This window comes from Danio rerio, chromosome 12 (assembly GCF_052040795.2).
Source record: "Danio rerio strain M-AB ecotype USA chromosome 12, GRCz13ab, whole genome shotgun sequence".
NCBI lineage: Eukaryota > Metazoa > Chordata > Actinopteri > Cypriniformes > Danionidae > Danio > Danio rerio.
In genome coordinates, this window is record NC_141032.1 from 27702850 (window position 1) to 27722453 (window position 19604).

Below are 19604 nucleotides of genomic sequence, written 5' to 3' on the forward strand. Positions count from 1 at the left end.
AGTAACCATATGGTTTATCAGTGTGCTGTATCACCCTACAAACAAATTTTATATTTAACATTTTATTGCGAAAGGCTTTACATTTAAATTTGTAATTTATAATATATATATATATATATATATATATATATATATATATATATATATATATATATATATATATATATATATATATATATATATATATATATATATATACTATATTACAGTGTATTATATGTTAAAATAGGACTTCTTATTAAATGCTACATTTTATGTTCATGAGAAAGTGTAATAGTATTTTAAAATGGTATTAAAAAAATACTTCAGTCAATTATCTTTATGATTTTGTTATATTAAACTACAAAGTGTAAAATTTGGTTATTTGTTTGGCTATCAAATGAAATGTTCAGCTTGTGCATTATTTCTTAAAATATACAATTAGAAATAATGCACCAGACCTTAATGCACTTTTAAGTTTTTGTTAACTGCCTGAATACATGGTTGTTTACTTTATTCATAAAAACATTAATAGACAATGCAGATGATTTCAAAACCATTAAGATGATATGAAGCAATAATTGTTAAATAATGTGTAAGAAAATAAACACACACACACACACACACACACACACACACAGTTGGAGTAAAAATCCTCCTGTGAATTTTATTTTATTTTTTCAGTATTTCCCAAATGATGTCTAACAGAACAAAGGTATTTCTTACAGTATTTCCTATATTTTTTCCTTCTGGAGAAAGTCTTATTTGTTTTATTTTGGCTACAATTAAACAAACATTTTAAAACATTTTAAGGTTAATATTATTAAAATAATATTAACATTTTATTTTTCATTTGTCTACAGAACAAACCACTGTTATACAATGACTTGCCTAATTAACCTAGGTAAGCCTTTAAACTGCAGCTGAACACTAGTATTTTGAAAAAATATCTAGTGAAATATTATGTACTGTCATCATGGCAAAGATAAAAGAAATCAATTATTAGAATGATTAGACATGATTACAGTAACTGCAGTTATTCTTTCTATAAGCATTCTAAAATGAAATATTTGAAATATTATACTAATTAGCAAATGTTTAGCACAAAAATCTATAACAGAAAAAAAACTATTGCATTTTATTATGAAGTAACTCACATAATAAGCTAAATTATGTACAGTAGAAACACTCTAACTATCTGTAAAAACCTTCACGATTTAAATATGAATAAAACTGTATTATTTGATGTATGTAAGAGCTTCTGAAATGTAAATTTATGGCTAAGTGCAGAAGGACAAAACTTTTTAAAAAAAATCTGCCTTTTAAAAAAATGTTATGATTGAAATCTACCTACAAAAATTGATAAAGTGCTTTAAAAGAAACACTTCACATTGAATTTGAGATTACAAATTCTCTTTACATGACACTACAAAAACAACCCCCCAAAAATCTAAATCTCAAAATTGACAGTTGCGTAAATACAGTGTTTTGTGTGTGTGTGTGTGTGTGTGTCCATAAACAGCAGGTATACAGTGTTGAATGTATGCAGGGTCAAACAGGCTCTATATGTGACCTAAATGCACATCTCGTGGTCAGCGTAAGTGAAAAGCTTTGTGTCTGGTCTCTGCTGGCACATAATCACAGCCCCAGATTTATGAGCAACCAGATCCCTCGCCAGGCTTAACGCTGTAAACAACTTGGATCAGGCCACAGATTTAAGTACCACTTGCACTTGGTACTTTTGGTCAAAGAAGATTAGACATGACAATTTTTAATTTGTTTCTGAATCCGTTTTATAAGACGATAATGCCTTGGCTGTCTTTTTATAGCAGAAGGTCTGATATAAGAAGCCGTCGAGCAGTTTGAGCAATCAGAGATGAGGAGATCATTGGGAATCACTGGCACTTTACAAATTAAACTGCTGCAAATGAAAAATCCTGCACCGCTGCTGCTGCTGCTGCCCAAATCAAACTTTAAATCTGTACTATACATATAGATAAAAATAAGAAACACCATCACACGCAACATTTTTGAAGTGTAATGACACCCCTTGTGTTGGGTGTTTGTACTGAATGTAATGTAAAATAATGATGCTTTCATTGATTATTTAAGTAAAAAATAATATTACTAATATACAGTTAAAGTCAGAATTATTAGCCCCCCTGTATTATTAGCGCCCTGTTTATTTTCCCCAAGTTTTGTTTAACGAAGAGAAGATTTTTTCAACACATTTGTAAACATAATAGTTTGTTCTGTAGACTATCGCAAAAAAGTTAGCTTGAAGGGGCTAATAATTTTAATTTTAAAATGTTTTTTAAAAAATTCAAAAACTAGCAAGAATAAAACAAAGAAGACTTTCTCCAGAAGAAAAAATATTGTCAGACATACTGTGAAAATTTCCTTGCTCTGTTAAACATCATTTGGGAAATATTTGAAAAAGAAAAAAAAATCAAAGGGGGACTAATAATTCTGACTTCAGCTGTATATGGACATTATATATATGGAAAAATAATGTGATCTGATTTTATGGATTTCAATTTCTAATTTGTTTGGGTGTTTGTTCTGTACAATGTGTAACACAAAAATAAAGGCAATTTAATTGAGTGTATTTGATAAAATAATATCACGTGCATATATGAAATAATGCATATGGAAAATAATATGACCTGATTTTATGAATTTATGATTTATCATTTTTGTAACACATAATTAAAGATCATTTCATTGATTATTTTAGAGAAAAATAATGTTATTTATACTGTGGAAAAAATAAATATATAAAAATTTATAAAATATATATGATAATACGGGTAAAATAGCTTTAAAATTAAATTATGAAAACTTCCTTCACAATTCCACAGTAGTTGTACTTTACTGCAGTTTTTGTATTTTTATGGATTTAGTTTTTACAGTGTATACGGAAAAATAATTTGATGTTATAGATTTGCGATTCAAAATTTGGGTTGGATTAAAATTGCATTTGCCTTTTATAAATTGTTGAAATTTCTAAAATTACAAAAAGTTTTCTGACATTTTGATTTAGATTTTTTGACAACAAAATGTTGTTTAGAGTATTTTATGGCCTAATTTACAAAAACTGTGACGATTTTTTACATTTTTATTTTTAAACAATAACATAAAAATGTTGTTATTTAGAGTAAATTTATGTTCTAAATTACAAAAAGTGTCATGCTTTCTGACATTTTTATTTTCACTTTTTGACAACAAGATACAATGTTGTTTAGAGTATTAATGGACTAAAAACTACAGTGTCGGGTATTTTGACTTTTTTTTGACAAGCACATAAAAATGAGTATTTTATGGGCTAATATTACAAAAAGTGTCATGTTTTCTGACATTTTTATTTTATCTTTTGACAACTTGATAAACATTTTGTTGTTTAATGTATTTTATAGTCTAAAATTATACGAAAAGTGTTTTCTGACATTTTGATTTTAAATTTTGGCGACAAGATAAATATGTTGTTGTTAAGAGTATTTCAAGGCCTAAAATTACAAAAAAGCGTCAAGTTTTGTAACATTTTTATTTTCATTTTCTTAACAACAAGTTTAGAAAAACTATTTAGTGATTTTATCCTGATATTCAATAAAAACTAAATAAATATTTGTCATTCTGACCAATTTCGGGAAAAAAGAAAGAAAAAAATGTATTTGGAATTTCGCTCAGTAGTTAGCACTGTCGTCTTACAGCAAGAAGGTAGCTGGTTCGAGTCTCGGCTGGGTCAGTTGGATATAGGTGAATTGAATAAACTAAATTAGCTGTAGTGTGTGTGAATGAGTGTGATTGGATGTTTCCCAGTACTGGGTTGCAGCTGGAAGGGCATCTGCTGTGTAAAACATATGCTGGATAAGTTGGCGATTCATTCTGCTGTAGTGACCCCTGATTCATAAAGACTAAGCCGAATTAAAAATGAATGATTGAATCTGGAAGAAATATTTTTAGTAGTTAAAATAAAAATAAAAAAATATGTAAAACTAAAAAAAAAACAATGTAATATTATTTTGACTATATATTTATTAAAATAACTGTTGTTTTTTTCCTTCAAATTTTGATAAATAACCTACACATAACTATGTTCTGACAGCTCTGCTCATATATTTGAGTGCTTAAACAGAGCGTTTGAGCTGCAGAAGTGCAATCTGTCCTGAGACGCCCATGATAGCTTATCTTGTAAACTTGAATCTCTGATCCACACAGACAAAATTATTCAGGCCTGGCATGTATTTAAACACCACAAATCTCTCTGGGACCTTTTTTCCCCCAGCTTTGCCCTCGGTCTCATAAACATTTTCTTATCCCCCATGAGCAGGAGCTGACATCCGATGAGTTTTTCATTAATAAGACAGCACTTAATCGCACTATAAACAGGAATAACCCGGAACGACAGTGACAATAATAATCATATTTCTGTGAAGATAAGACAGGGAGTAATAATCTCAGCGTGACACGAACGTAATCCCAGCTCCAGCACATTGTTGGTGAGGATCTGAAACTGACAAATGACAACACAAAGCCCTCATAAATGCTGTGCAACAATTAAACACTGCTAATAAGAAGACATACATGTCAGTGCCATTCGAATGTGGGCTCCAATATACTGGTTTCAAGATACATAGTGACCTTAAGGAAGAAACTGCAGGTGAAAAGGGAAAAATAACTTGTTATTGGCATACTTTCGCAGTTGATTGATTACATTATTACAAATTATTTTGTAAAATGTAATGTTTAAATATACAAATCAGGCATATGTTTAATTATATATATGGAAATAAATATCTTTCTAGCACAAAAAAATCTGAATTTTAGATGAAATCTGGTTTAATTCTTGCTTCGTTTTTAAAACATTACAGTTTTCGGAAAATAATTTTTTTCCAACCCAGGCTCATTCTGATTACGTACTCCTAGGAGCTACGTTTTTGTTTTCGTGAATCCAATGTGTTTGCTTTTTCAGATCTCAAATTTCTCTCGCAAGTGCCATTCGTGCCTGCGGTTCTCACATTAATCCACCAGAGGCCACTGCCAGCTAAATGACGGACCTACTGATCCCAGCAACCTCCTCCTTCCCTAAACCCAACCGATAGTGTTTTTAAAAGCAATCCAGAAAAACAAATGCCCTGTTTTTTTGGCAGCCTGATATTTTTACCACGTTTTTAGATTTTACCACATTCTTGCACTGTTATTTACTTGCTTTTGTTTTTGTCTTACCTGCTTTCTGGAGGTTCTTTGCCGGACTCAAACCCCATCATCATTGTCAGCTCTGCTTTGTGTCTCAAATCTTCTGACGTACGTGGCGAGACACTGTACATAATGGTAAAAGCAGAAAAGCCATCCTTACGGAGGTGAGGGGTCAGCTGGTAAGCGTGAAGAGGAACGGCGTAATATTAGTTTTGAAGATAAAATGCAAGCCATACGTTTCTCTGGCTACATAATTCGTGACCACCAGAAATGTATATATATAACCCAACTATATGTTATTATAGCACCTTCCCAACTTCTGAGATTTGTGAGTACTGTTTGTTTTGTGTTTGATTTGTTTGTAGTACTTTGTACTACTGGCTTGTTTAACCTTGTTTGCCTGTTGACATAGATTTTTTGGATTGTCCCTTAAATGTGGTTGTTTGTTCTGTAAATAGTTTGTAAATAGTGTATATAATATTGGGATAGTAAGGAGTTTGATGCCATTTTATTTGTAAAACCTGTTGACCTCTGTTTTTTTGTTAGATAGGGTAGTTATTGTATTTTTTTCTTTCATTTTTGATCAGATGAGGTTAAGATTTAAAATAAAAAAAGGTTTGTTATTTTAGCCTTGTCAGCTCCTGAATTCAAACCCCAATAAAATTTTGATTTTAGATTTTCTTTGTCTTGTCTTTCATGTTGTGCACCATCCCTAGAAGAGCCTATGTCATTTATTTTCACTGCATAATACAGGAAGTAACGTGAAAGCATAAAATGTTTTTAATCAGGCTCATTATTTATTGAAACATCCTTCTAAAAAACCTTCAGAACACATATATTATTTCATTCATTTTCTTTTCGGCTAAGTCCCTTTATTAATTTGGGGTCACCACAGCGGAATAACCCACCAATTTATCCAGCACATGTTTTACGCAGCGGATGCCCTTCTTGCTGCAACCCATCTCTGGGAAATACCCATACACTCATTCACACTCATACACTACTGACAATTTAACCTGCCCAATTCACCTGTACTGCATGTCTTTGGGCTGTGGGGGAAACCAGAGCACCTGGAAGAAACCTACTCGAACGCGGAAAGAACATGCAAACTCCACACAGAAACGCCAACTGACCCAGCCGAGACTCGAACCAGCAATCTTGCTGTAAGGCGACAGAACTACTGCACCAACATGTCGCCGAGAACACAGATAATAAAAGTTCAAATTATGATAAGTTATAATAACTTTGATTTTATCTAGTGTATGTCAGAGCAGTTGAAATGTATTTATGGCTCAGTGCAGGAGGAAAATAAACACATTTTGAAAAAACAGCCTTTAAATAATATGTATTTTATTTCAAATCTACAATCACAAAAAAAAACAGTGTGACATAAATAACACTTAAAAACACAGCAAATCACCAAATCATTTAATTTATTGGTGCATGAAAAAATGTCTTGCTTTATTTTGCTGAAAGGAAATCTTTAACTGACCCAGGTGAATATAATTCAGATATTAAATAAAAGGCCTCAATCGGACAAAGCATCTCGCCTCGGGTGCTGATATCCTCTGAATGCCTGCTGTCGGGAGTGATTTTGACCACTGCTTGGCAACCAGATAAAACTGATGAGTCGTTTAACCTTGTCTTCTTTCATCTGAAATTGTGCTACTGACAAAGACGTGACTGCAGCATCAGTGCATAAGTCCCATTTTGGGTTGAATTAGAAATGAAGCCAATTTTTTTTTTTTTATCTCTTAATGGAACTTTTAATGTATTATTTTATAGTTTTACAGTTTTTCTCAGTCACTTTGGTGCATTTCTCAAAACACTATTTGCATTTGCACAACAGGTAATGCATTTCTCAAAACAATTAGTCATTTGTTCACATCCTAGTAGCAGTTTCTCATTCCTTCCAACAAATTGTGAATGCTTTTGGACATGCATCAATTGCTTTCATACAACTCTCTGCTGTTTATAACATTATCATTTGCTTATGTCATGTCAGTCAAAATTAACTAAACTTGTGAATGCTGAATAGTCACTCCATATAAAACTAGTCTTCATTTCATTAATTGAGTCATTACAGACAAAAACGTTGAATTAATTGTCAAAATCTGTCAAGCTAATTTTATAAAAAAAAATGTAATCTTTATTTTCCTGAAAATGTCTTCAAATTTGAACAGTTTCATAAATGATTTACAGACGTGTATGTTGTAGGTTCAGTTCCAATATGTAATGCAATATTGTTTACAGTTGTGCTCAGCTCTACCCAAAGGTGGTTTATGTTTGTTGTAAATAAGAGTGTATTTATTCTTTTACACAATGCTGTGAATAAATTAGGATTGTAAAGAGCAAATGCAGTAAAAATGTGAAACATTTAAATACCTCACTAAATGCAGTGATGTCTAACTTCACTGTTGTTTTCAAATGGCTGTGCAAATAGTATATAGTGCTGTCTTGAACGTTTTCAGGAAGTGTCTCCAAAATCTGACTTTTTTGTCAGATTTTGGAGACATTGAAAGATTGTACAGCGTAAACTATCATAATGAAAACATGACAAAGTCATTTGACTATCTTGTTCATAAACAGTGGTGTCAGCACTTTTCATTTTGATGATACTGACACTTTGATTGACATCAATACTTGCATCAATACTGGATAGATAGATAGATAGATAGATAGATAGACAGACAGACAGACAGACGGACGGACGGACGGACGGACGGACAGACAAAGGTGTGTGTGTGTGTGTGTGTGTGTGTGTGTGTATGCGTGTGAACATATGGATACTTTCTCATATCATATATGGAAGTGTATTTGTGTGTTCCCACCAACTCAAGCGAAGCCTTGGATGAAGATGGGATTATGATTGAGATCATTTGCAGTGTGCGGTTACAGGCAGTGTTTTCCGGTGAGGAGCGGCACACTCTCTTGCTGTTTCATTTATTATGCAAATGAAGGCTTCTTTCAGAACAATGAGAACGGCCACAGAGGGGGGCATCATCTGGGTCATGCTGGGTTTTAAAGCTCTTGCTTTTGTTTGCTGTTTGGCATAGCCTTTCTCCATCAGAGGGTCATTAAACAGTAAAGTAGGACATACCGGAGCTCCACCGCAGAGGAAGATGAGCGGCCCGCTGGAGCTCTGCCCAGGTGCTTGAGTGGATGGTTAGAGATCATTCAATTAGCACATGGAGAATTTCATGTAAATCAGTGCTGACATTGTCATCGGGAGCCTCTGAGCTGAGAGGGTGACGGTGTGTGTTCCTGACATTCAGGCGCAGATGCTATTAACCCTCAGCCTGTGCTGCTTCAGCTGTGCTACTGCTAAGAAGTGCCCATCGCTGCATCTCCCCCCCACAAACTGGTCCAGTGAGGCACATTAAACCAGGGTGACAGGTCTGCTGGTCCACAGCCAGGCTAATGGCTACACCGCCTGTGAGCGCAATGCTTTACGCAGAGTGTGTGAAACGCTCAAAACATCCTCCTGTGAGCATCTGAGTCGCCGTCACGCTGAAGTGTTAAAGGGGTAGTTCACATAAAAATATACATTGGCTGTTAATTCACTCACCCTCGGGATATCCAAGAATTTTATTTTTGGTTCATTATTCATTTTCCTTCGGCTTAGTCCCTTATTTATCAGGGGTCGCCACCGTTGTCAACTATTCCTGAACCACAACCCAGTACAGGGAAACACCCATACACTCTCACATTTACACACACTTATACATTATGACAAATTTTATTTACCCTTTTCACCTATAGCGCATATCTTTAGACTGTGGAGGAAACTGGAGCACCAGGAGGAAACCCAAGCGAACATGCAAACCTCACACAGTAATGCCAACTGGCCCAGCCGGGCTTCGAACCATTAACCTTCTTGCTTTTGGTTCGTTGTGATTCATAAAATCACAAAATAAGTATACTGGGTATAGGGAAAAGGAAATTAATACCCCAAACCCTTTTTTTCCTGCATGGGTTAAATCTTATTAAATCTCCACATTGTCTCCATGGGTGTTTGTAGGTCTGTGACAGGAGCTGTACAGGGGTCCCTCAGGGCTTGGTTTTTGGCCCTCTGCTTTTTTAATGTTTATTTCTGTGATTGCTCGGCCTTCATTACTATTTTTAAGCCACCAAAATCAAAATGTTTAGTATGGGTTGTCATTCAGACTGTATTTCTCAGATTAAGACATGAATGAATGAGCATTTCTTCGATAAGTTAAAACTAAAGACATTCTTATCATTTGCCACAATCAATTTTATTTTGTGCCCCAGGGCTCAGTTTTGGGCCCTCTGCTTTTTAAATTTAATTTTTTCACTACTTGGTTTTGTGATTGCTTATTATTTTAACAACCACATTTATCATTCATTCATTTTATTTTCGGCTTAGTCCCTTTATTAATCAGGGGCCGCCACACGGAATGAACCACCAACTTATCCAGCACATGTTATACGCTACGGATTCCCTTCCAGCTGCAACCCATCTCTGAGAAACACCCATACACTCTCATTCACAGACATACACTACGGACAATTTAGCTACTGTAATCCAACTCACCTGTACCGTATGTCTTTGGACTGTGGGAGAAACTGGAGCACCCGGAGGAAACCCATGCGAACACGGGGAGCACATGCAAACTTCACACAGAAATGCCAACTGAGCCAGCCAAGGCTCGAACCAGCAACCTTTTTTCTGTGAGGCGACATCGCTACCCCCTGCACCGCCACACCACCCCACCCACATTTTATACATTAAAAAATCTTCGATATCTATTAGGATTCCTGAGATTAAGACATGGATGAACGATCATTTCCTCTTCCTATAGTGGCAAAATGGAAGACAAGTCTTTTGTTGTCCCTCAGGTCTCAGTTTTTGGGCCTTTTAGTTTTTCATGTTTCTTTTTCAATATTTGAGTATTTTTTTGTGATTGCTTGACCTTTATTATTTTTACCCAAACGTTACGGTATGCAAATTTATATACATTGAACATTTCCTCTGCCTAAATAGTGGCAAAACTAAAGACATACTCATAAGTTGGCATGATAAAATGCTTAAAGGGCACATATTTTACCCCTTTTTTAACGAGATGTAAGAAAAGCCTTTGGTGTGTTTAGAATGTGTCTGTAAAGTTTCAGCTCAAAATAATAATTTTGGTGTCTGAGTATACTGTTTTTGTAGGCTGTGGCTTTAAATGAAAATAAGCTGCTTCTCGCTGCCTAGTGCTCGTGTGTGTTTGCTTCTCATCATGCGTTATGTTAGATAAACAGCACTGTGACAGACTTGGTGACAGACTTGTATGAAGCTGAAATACAGCTTGTTAGTCAAAAATATCAAGTAAGTTTATTTGATGTATTTGTGGTGAAGTTTGTTGAAGCCTTTCTTAAATGATGAGTCACACACAAATGCCGTTTGCAGTACACACACATATGTGTGCGTTTATGGACACCATGCGGCTGCGGTGATTATATCAGAAGAATCACAGTGATTTTACCGTCTTTATTACAAACATGCTGTTTTAAAAATGTTTTTAACTCAGAAAAAATTATAAAAATCGCAGAGATGGAAACAAATATTTTAATGCTAATTTAATTTGAAAAAAAGTTCTGTGGACATGTGTATACAGGTTATTAGAAAAATAAACATGGCACCTGTCAATCAATTCGGTAGGCGGGGAAAACCACACTCTCATGTTGCAGTGGGCCTCAAAATCACTGGGATTTGGATCCTATTTTAACATCAGTAAAAAAAAAAGACACTTTTTTTGTGTTCATATCACTCCAATATGACTGTGGACACACTATACCTACACACAGTTCTGTCCAAACAGCTTACAAAAGCGGATTTTCATCATAGGTGCCCTTTAAAGCTGGCCTTCTTATTCTGCTTGTTGAAGGCTCTTAAAGACCAAGCAATGCATCATTTGATCAGTTTGTTTAAAGTGCTGATGATAATTCTAGACTATGTCCTATGCTACCTTTCTTGGTTGCTGAAAAATTGATAAATTAGTTAGTCATTTCTCTAATGTTTCCAAATCCCCTCTTGACAGACTACAACATGGACAAAATGGGACCAGATCATGTCATAATATTAGACCTATGTCTTTGCATCAGCGACAGGGTTGGTTCTGTTGATTTTAAAATTTAGTTTCTGACAAGTAATACATCGTCCAGGCAAACTTGCAACACTTTCTTCAAAAAATCTTCTTTTCTCTTTTTCCTCGTGTGCCATACAAATTTTTAATTGACATGACGAAGTAAGTTATGTTGAAAATGTTTATTTTCAGGCCTTGAATTACATGTAAGTAATTGAGTATGAATAAATAATTTTATTACTAAAATATTTTGGGCTATATATGTATGTGCTCATCCTCACACAAGGTAAAGTCCTCAGATGAGTGCTGCCTCAAAAAAATTGTTGCTATTCAGACAAACTCCTGCAGGGGGCAGAAGAAAACCAAAAACACACAGTGGAAACATTGAAAATAAACCAGCCTTTACATCCCATTACAGTAAACAAATGGTTTACGAGAGAAAGCAAGTATAGGTACTGACTTTTCAGCTAATGAGCAGTGAAAGTAGGTTCTAACCTTTAAAGGGATAGTTTACCCAAAAATAAAATTCTGTCATCATTTACTGACCCTTCACTTTTTCCAAACGAGTTTGAGTTTTTTTTCTTTTTTTTTTTTTCTGTTGAACACAAAAGGAGACATTTTGAAGAATGTTGGAAATCTATAACAGCTGACTTTTTGTAGTAATTGTTTTTTTTCTACTCTGGATGTTGATTTCCAACAGTCTTCTTTTTGTGCTCAACAGAACAAAAAAACTGATAAAGAAAGTGGTTCAGAACAATAGCATGAGTAAATTATGCAAATGAGTGTGTATGGATGTTTCCCAGAACTGGGTTGCAGCCGGAAGGGCATTCGCTGTGTAAAACATATGCTGGATAAGTTGGCCGTTCAATCCGCTGTGGTGACCTCTGATGATTAAAGACACTATAAGCTTTGTCTTTCGGATAAGACGTTAAACCGAGGTCCCGACTCTCTGTGGTCATTAAAAATCCCAGGATGTCCTTCGAAAAGAGTAGGGGTTTAACCCCGGCATCCTAGCCAAATTTGCCCACTGGCCTCTGTCCATCATGGCCTCCTAACCATCCCCATATTTAATTGGCTTCATCACTGTCTCCTCTCCACTAATCAGCTGGTGTGTGGTGTGCGGTCTGGCGCAAAATGGCTGCCGTCGCGTCATCCAGGTGGATGCTGCACACTGGTGGTGGATGAGGAGATTTCCCCCCCATTGTGTAAAGCGCTTTGAGTGCCCAGAAAAGCGCTATATAAATGTAAGGAATTATTATTATTATTTTAAGCTGAAGGAAAAAGAATGAAGTTTCATTAATTTAATACATGTAGTAAAATTAAAATACACTAAGCCTGGAGGGCTAAAAAGTTTAAATGTAATTGTTGTGATGAGAATTAGCCAGTTTTTAAATATTAATATGGATGGGTACAGATGAATTAAACATTTTAAATAAAATGATATTACCAAAACTAAAAACAACATATTCTTAAAACTTTTTCTTGTACATTTCCAACCATTTCTGAGAAAATTTATTAACATATGTCACAATATGTAATATTGTTCGTTTTAAGTATATTTTTTAGCATATTGTAACTTGTGTGTGACAAAAAAATGTGACAAAATGTAACTAAGACAACATAAAAAAAATAAAATGTACTAAAAAATATATATTACACAGACAGACAGTTTTGCTCTAATATACAGCATTTAAATTCAACAGTTATGTAAATAATAATAATGCTGGTGTGTGATTTTGAAGGTTGATTGAGCTAAAGAGTAAACAGTCTTGTGCTGGAGGTCAGTCTCCATTAGTAAAGGTGGACTAAAGAACTGTCATTGTGGGCTGAACAATTGGTGATGTGGGTGGGTGGTGATTGACAGGGTGGGCCGAGATTGTAATTAGGCAGTCAAGACCCACCCAGACCTCCTGTAGAGACAGGATTGCTTTTCTGGTCACACATATGCTTGTGCATTGAGGATATTTTAATTTGGCAGTACTGACACTTATTGACCTTATTCCACTAAAAAGCACTAATAATAAACTGAAAAGCATTCATTTCATTTTTTAAAGTCTTTAAAGAGACTGCTGGGATATATTTGTTATTCAAACTTCATTAAAATATCATTTAAACTTTGCTTAAACATCTAATATAGACAATAATGCCTTCTAGTGTCTAATTGTCAGTTTCTACTTTATAAATAAGTAAAAATGTTTAGTAAAATTGTAAAATTCTCTACCTTTAGGTTGTGTAACTAATATTGTTTCTGTAGTGTTATAAAGTGGATTTACAATACATGCTGTCTGAATTTTATACAATAAAAACAATCAAGCTTATATACAGTATAAAGTGAAACTATAATCTTTTAAAATGTGCATTTAAAATGCTTTAAAAGTATTTATTATTGACTGATAAATTGCTGCCACTTGCACATTGCATATAAATAGTCTGCTGTAGTGTTACGAAGATCCCACCAATCATTTGATCAATATTTCATCTTGTTGCATATTTTTGCTCAGTTTAGAATCAAATTTACTTCAGTGTTTTGATATTCGACATATGCAAACTTTGTTAATGCTTTATTGAATATTTGTAAATTAAAATAAATTAAAAAAGGAGCCATTCAGTGCTCATTACAAACAACTTATGCACAAGCAGAGAAACATAATGTACAAATGTACAGAAGGCGTTCATTGTCATTATTACAACTACTAAACACACATGACAAAAACACACATGAAAGTAAAGCGGTCAAACTGGGGCCTATTCCATAAATCAAGCTTAGAGAAAAAGCTAGGCTTATTTTGCTAAGTCAGGTTTATTAATGGCGGATTCGATTTAAAATTTCGATCACTGATCAAATTTACGATAGTTTAAACTCAGTTACTCTGGCAACTTATGATGGTAAACTAGCCTGGTCCTGGGCAGGTTAACTCTCAGGCTAAGTCTTAAGTTCAAGCTTAATCAAGGTAATATTACCATTCGCCTGCTGTAATTTGATGCCATTTGAATTCACTTAACCTCTTAATAATGCTTAAAGCTTTATAGTCACTTAGTATATATGTATGTATGTATGTATATATATATATATATATATATATATATATATATATATATATATATATATATATATATATTAGGGGTCTAACTGTTCAAAAAAATCACAGTTCGGTTCGATAAGACACAGTCACGGTTCGGTACGTTTTCGATACAGCAAAAAAAGAAAAAAGCCAGAGGATTTCTCTGATTTTAATTTTTTTAATGTATTAAAACTAACATTATAAAAGTATGATCCTGTGTTTTTTTTTCTTTTACTTTAAACCGTGATCGAGCTATACTTCTGGGGTTTCTGCTAACAGCAAATTAAACAAATCCTTCTTTATACTCAAAACCATAAAGCTTCCTATAAAAAATAAATACAATAATGTAGTAGTTAAACAAATAAAAATAAAAGAACAATTTAGTTTTAAATGGAATTTTAATCTATTTTTAAGTATTTTTTTTTATTTTCAGAAAGATGAGTGTCCACCTTTTCTTCAGACAGCACAGATTTGCCTGATTTGACTGTCACCTGCCATGTTAGTGGATCTGAAAGCAGGATTTATCTGACTGAAATGGGTTTATGAAGGAATAATGTATTGGGGCTCTATTACATTTAACATTTTTTTGAAACCCGAAATTTCCACTACTGATTAAGGTCTAACAGGGCTCGAAATTAACGCTCACCGGGCCTTCACGCACATTTGTGAATGAGATGAACTGAATTAACAATAATCACTGTGTTGTTCTCACGGGTGCGGTCTGATATTGCACAGATGATATTATAACTTGTTATTTGCATACGTCATCTTCGTAGCAGTAATGGTCTTTTCGTGAACTGCTATATCAGTTTCATCATCTCAGTAAATGCATGTGATGGTGAACGCGGTATCATTTGCACGACTGACAGCATCATGATGATTAAATGAAGGATTAAATAACATTAGAACATCTCGTGCTTAACATGTGTAGATGAGACAAACAAAACTCCGTCCCACTGGCTTTACGGTGAATGCTTTAGTTATAGCGGACTTTAACCACTGGAAGTCTATTATTCACTCTTCGAAAAGTGTAAATGCTGGATTGACATTCAACACATGATCACTAATTAGATGTGTCATTAGTTGTAACACTAGCTGGTCTCTAAAACTAAATCTGTCAGTGTTGTTTTGATTCTCTTGTATCCAGACCTTTATATTTTTGTGGCTGTAGCTCCCTGTCATCGGAACTGAGTGATTGACAGCTAATATGAACCAATGGATTTGCGTTCTGTACTAGCGCAGTCGGCCTATAAGAAAAGCTTGAAGGCGGGGCAAGCATTGCAGGCTTTTTCTTCTCATTTATCTTTTTAGATATAGATGAATCGTTCGGTTTGCAATGCATACCGAACCGAATGTCTCCAAATGGTTCAATACGAACACGCCGATCGTTACACCCTTTATATATATATATATATATATATATATATATATATATATATATATATATATATATATATATATACACACAGTTGAAGTCAGAATTATTAGGCCCCTTTTGATTCCCAAAAGATGTTTAACAGGGCAAGGAAATTTTCACAGTATGTCTGATAATATTTTTTCTTCTGGAAAAAGTTTTATTTGTTTTATTTCGGCAAGATTAAAAGCAGTTATTAATTTTTTTAAAAACCATTTTTGGGACAAAATTATTAGCCCCTTTAAGCTATTTTTTTAAAATAATCTACAGAACAAACCATCGTTATACAATAACTTGCCTAATTACCCTAACCTGCCTAGTTCACCTTATTAACCTAGCTAAGCCTTTTAATGTCACTTTACACTTTAAGCTGTATAGAAGGGTCTTGAAAAATATCAAGTAAAATATTATTTACTGTCATCATGTCAAAGATAAAATAAATCCGTTATTAGAAATAAGTTTTTAAAACTAGTATGCTTAGAAATGTGCTCAAACAATATTCCCTCCATTAAACAGAAATTGGTGAAAAAAATAAACAGGGGCGCTAATAATTCTGACTTCAATTGTATATATATATATATATATATATATATACATATACATATATATATAAATATATGTGTGTGTGTGTGTGTGTGTGGGCGATTATACACATACCAAACATCTTTAATACATATTAAACAATAAATTAAGCAACAAACTACATTTCAATGTTATATTTAATTTTTTTTTCTTGTTTAATAAAATTTTATTTCAAATTTTCCCTCAACATATTAACTTGAGTGTACTTATTTTTGGACTGTGATCTTCAGTTTATTTTTTGTTAGTTCAAAATTTTGCTTTAGCAAAACATCTTTCTTGCAAGCAACAATTGGCAGTAAGCGTGCATTCTCTCCTCTCTCGCGTGTGCGTTTAAGAACAATTCCAATGTAATGTGATGAATATTAATTTAACCTAAACAATGGCCTATATTTTAATATCTGCAATTTCCTGTCAGCCTTCTCTCTTGCTTTGTCGCAAGCCGTACTGTAGTTTTTGATTATTATGTTTAAATTATTAAATGTTTGAACTCCAAAAACAAACGGCTCACTCGCTGTGAACATATGTGTCTTATTTCAGAGCTCTTTCAGTTCTCGTTGCCATGGTAGCACACAACATAATTGATGCATCTATGCTCGACCTTCAGGGATTTACGACAGTAATGTGCGCGAGCTGTCATCTAGATTATTTAAACTGAACTCAGATTAGCTCAATCAAACAATCTTCAACTTGCTGTTATGGAACCAATTTAAGCGTTTAGTTCGGTTCATTGAATTCAGGTTTTTGACTTTAATCCCCGCTTTTTAAAACCCCTTTTATTAAACAGCCCCCTGCTCTTCCCACATAAATCCACCAGAGGCCGCTGTTGACTGACCAACCAACCGATCACCCACCCACCCTCTTCCCTACACCCAACCAATATTGTTTTCAAAATCACAGATTGACCCGCCCACCCCCTTTCCTCATTCCAACTGACAGTGTTTTCAGAAATGATTCAGAAAAAGAAAAGCCCTCGTGACAGCACGATTTTTACTACACGTATATTTTTTTCGATTTTACTACATTCTTATCCTGTTATTTAGTTGTTTATTTAATTTTTTGGCTTTTGTTTTTGTCTTACCTGCTTTCTAGATCCCTACAGAACTCAAACCCCGTCATTATGGTCAACTCTGCTCTGTGTCTCAAATCCTTCGACGTATGCAGCGAGCCACTGGACAAACTGGTAACAGCGGAAAAGCCATCTACACAGAGGTAAGCGCGAAAAAGAATGGCATCATACAGCTCGTAGCGTTCTTCTTTTAAAGACTAAATGCAGCCATACATAGCTCTGGCTACATAATTTGTGATCTCCAGAAAAGTCTACATTTTAAGATTGAGCCTGTGTTGATATTTTTTGTGTATTATTTTCACAGAACTATTAGACTCTCTTACATCACCGCCTCATTTAAGCATATAAGTCAAACCTACAGCGCAGTTAATTGTTTCCGTCAGTATTCAAGTATAAAATACGTCCATCAATGAGACTGCAGATGCCAAAGGCTGAGGCGTGAGACCAAGCATACACTCATCACATCACTGACCCACTGATTCACACCATTAAACACATCCAGGCCCACCAGTGGACCCTTCACACCAAGGGCCTCGCCCTAAGACAGTCCACAGGGGCCTGGAAAAAGAGCCCGGAGCCTCCGTAGCGCAGCAACTTAATGCATATGCAGTAGGGTCTACAGGCCATGGCTATGTGAAATATTTCAATGCACTTCCATGAACCACTTCTGCTAAACGCTGACCTTCGGCGCTTTAACATCTCGCAGGCTGAATATTCAAGCCGCGCTTAATAAAAGATGAATTCGCTTTTATACTCTGTGGTGCCGCTAAAATGTTTTTTGGGGGAAAGAGGATCTGGAAAGCATGTGAATTGAAACTCTTCTTCTGTATGCTAACAAATTGAAGCCCATTCATGTTTATCTGTGAAAGGGAAAAGCAGACTGACCTGGACCTTTAAACCTCTGAATCAAGTTCTTGTTTTCTTAGGTTTGGTACAGTGAGTGCGCTAAGAAAAAAAACAGAGAGTTGATTTTCCTCCTTTTTGACTTGATTTGTGGTACAAGGTTTTAGTCTAATATTTTTGTCAAATCTGAGATATTATTCTGTGATGGCTTATTTTACATTAAGTGATTTTTAGGACTTTATTTAGAAAACAAAATTGTTTTTAATAATGCATTTAACAAATTAGGGTGAAAAATAAACAAATGCAGTGATTCTATGGAGATGATCTTCACTGTAAAAAATGATTTGTGGGTCTTGTAAATAAAGATAGCATAATCCAAGTACATTTTACAAATAAATCATATTTTGTCTTTTTACTTCTAAATATCACATTTAATTCAATAAGCTACTTAATATTTCTTTTTAATTTATTGTGCTCAAAATACAATAGTAAATTCAAATGGATATACCCAAGTAATATTTACTCATTTGTTGTAATCTAAGGAACCGGATAACTAAAACAGATAAAAAGGAATCTTGGATAAAAATAAATATAAAAATAGTAATATATTTAAATGTATGACTTTAGCAGATTTTACAAACAAAAAGTCAATAAAATTTCCAAGTAAACTTAATATTTCTAATTAAATGTACTAAGAATTTTGTCTAATCTTTTACTTGGCTAAGCTTTGAAGATTTACTAGCTTTTTCTGAGTGAAAAACATGTCCATGCTTTTTTTTTTAAGTAAACCTTACTCCAAATTGTTTACAGTATTAAAGAGTACTAATTATTCAACGCAATTTCATGGCAATTGGGTATATGCACAGCTAGTGTTTTTCAGCCAATGAAAAACTACTGGTGAAAGCTTAATGTGACTATTTTAAATTTCAGAAGGTTCCTTTTACAGCACCGATGTTGTAATGTATATATGAACAAAGACTTTTAATTTCAGTCAGCCAGCCTCAGTGCTTCCGCTGAACTCATTTATTCATTCATTTTCTTTTCGGCTTAGTCCCTTTATTAATCCAGGGTCACCACAGCGGAATGAACCGCCAACTTATCTGCCACGTTTTTACGCAGCGGATGCCCTTCCGGGCGCAACCCATCTCTGGGAAACATCCACACACACTCTTTCACACACATACACTACGGACAATTTAGCCTACCCAATTCACCTGCAGCATGTCTTTGGACTGTGGGGGAAACCGGAGCACCCGGAGGAAACCCACGCGAACACAGGAAGAACATGCAAACTCCACACAGAAACGCCAGCTGACCCAGCCGAGGCTTAAACCAGCAAACTTCGTGCTGTGAGGCGACAGCACTACCTACTG

At 34.5% G+C, this 19604-nt stretch overlaps 1 protein-coding gene across 18 annotated transcripts in view; it reads left to right on the forward strand.

Moving 5' to 3' along the window:
- The window catches only part of LOC147834477 (uncharacterized), a 119227-nt gene that overhangs the window by 91241 nt on the left and 8382 nt on the right, over positions 1 to 19604 (forward strand). For 6 of the 18 annotated variants that reach the window (XM_087276376.1, XM_087276373.1, XM_087276372.1 and 3 more), the window contains one exon: positions 17412 to 17531. In XM_087276376.1, coding sequence (XP_087132502.1) covers positions 17412 to 17531 — 120 coding nt within the window. Of the gene's footprint in view, positions 1 to 4951; positions 5857 to 7873; positions 7912 to 17411; positions 17532 to 17692; positions 18620 to 19604 lie in introns of those variants that run through there. The other 12 variants (XR_015504159.1, XR_015504168.1, XR_015504169.1 and 9 more) reach the window with 6 other exon arrangements.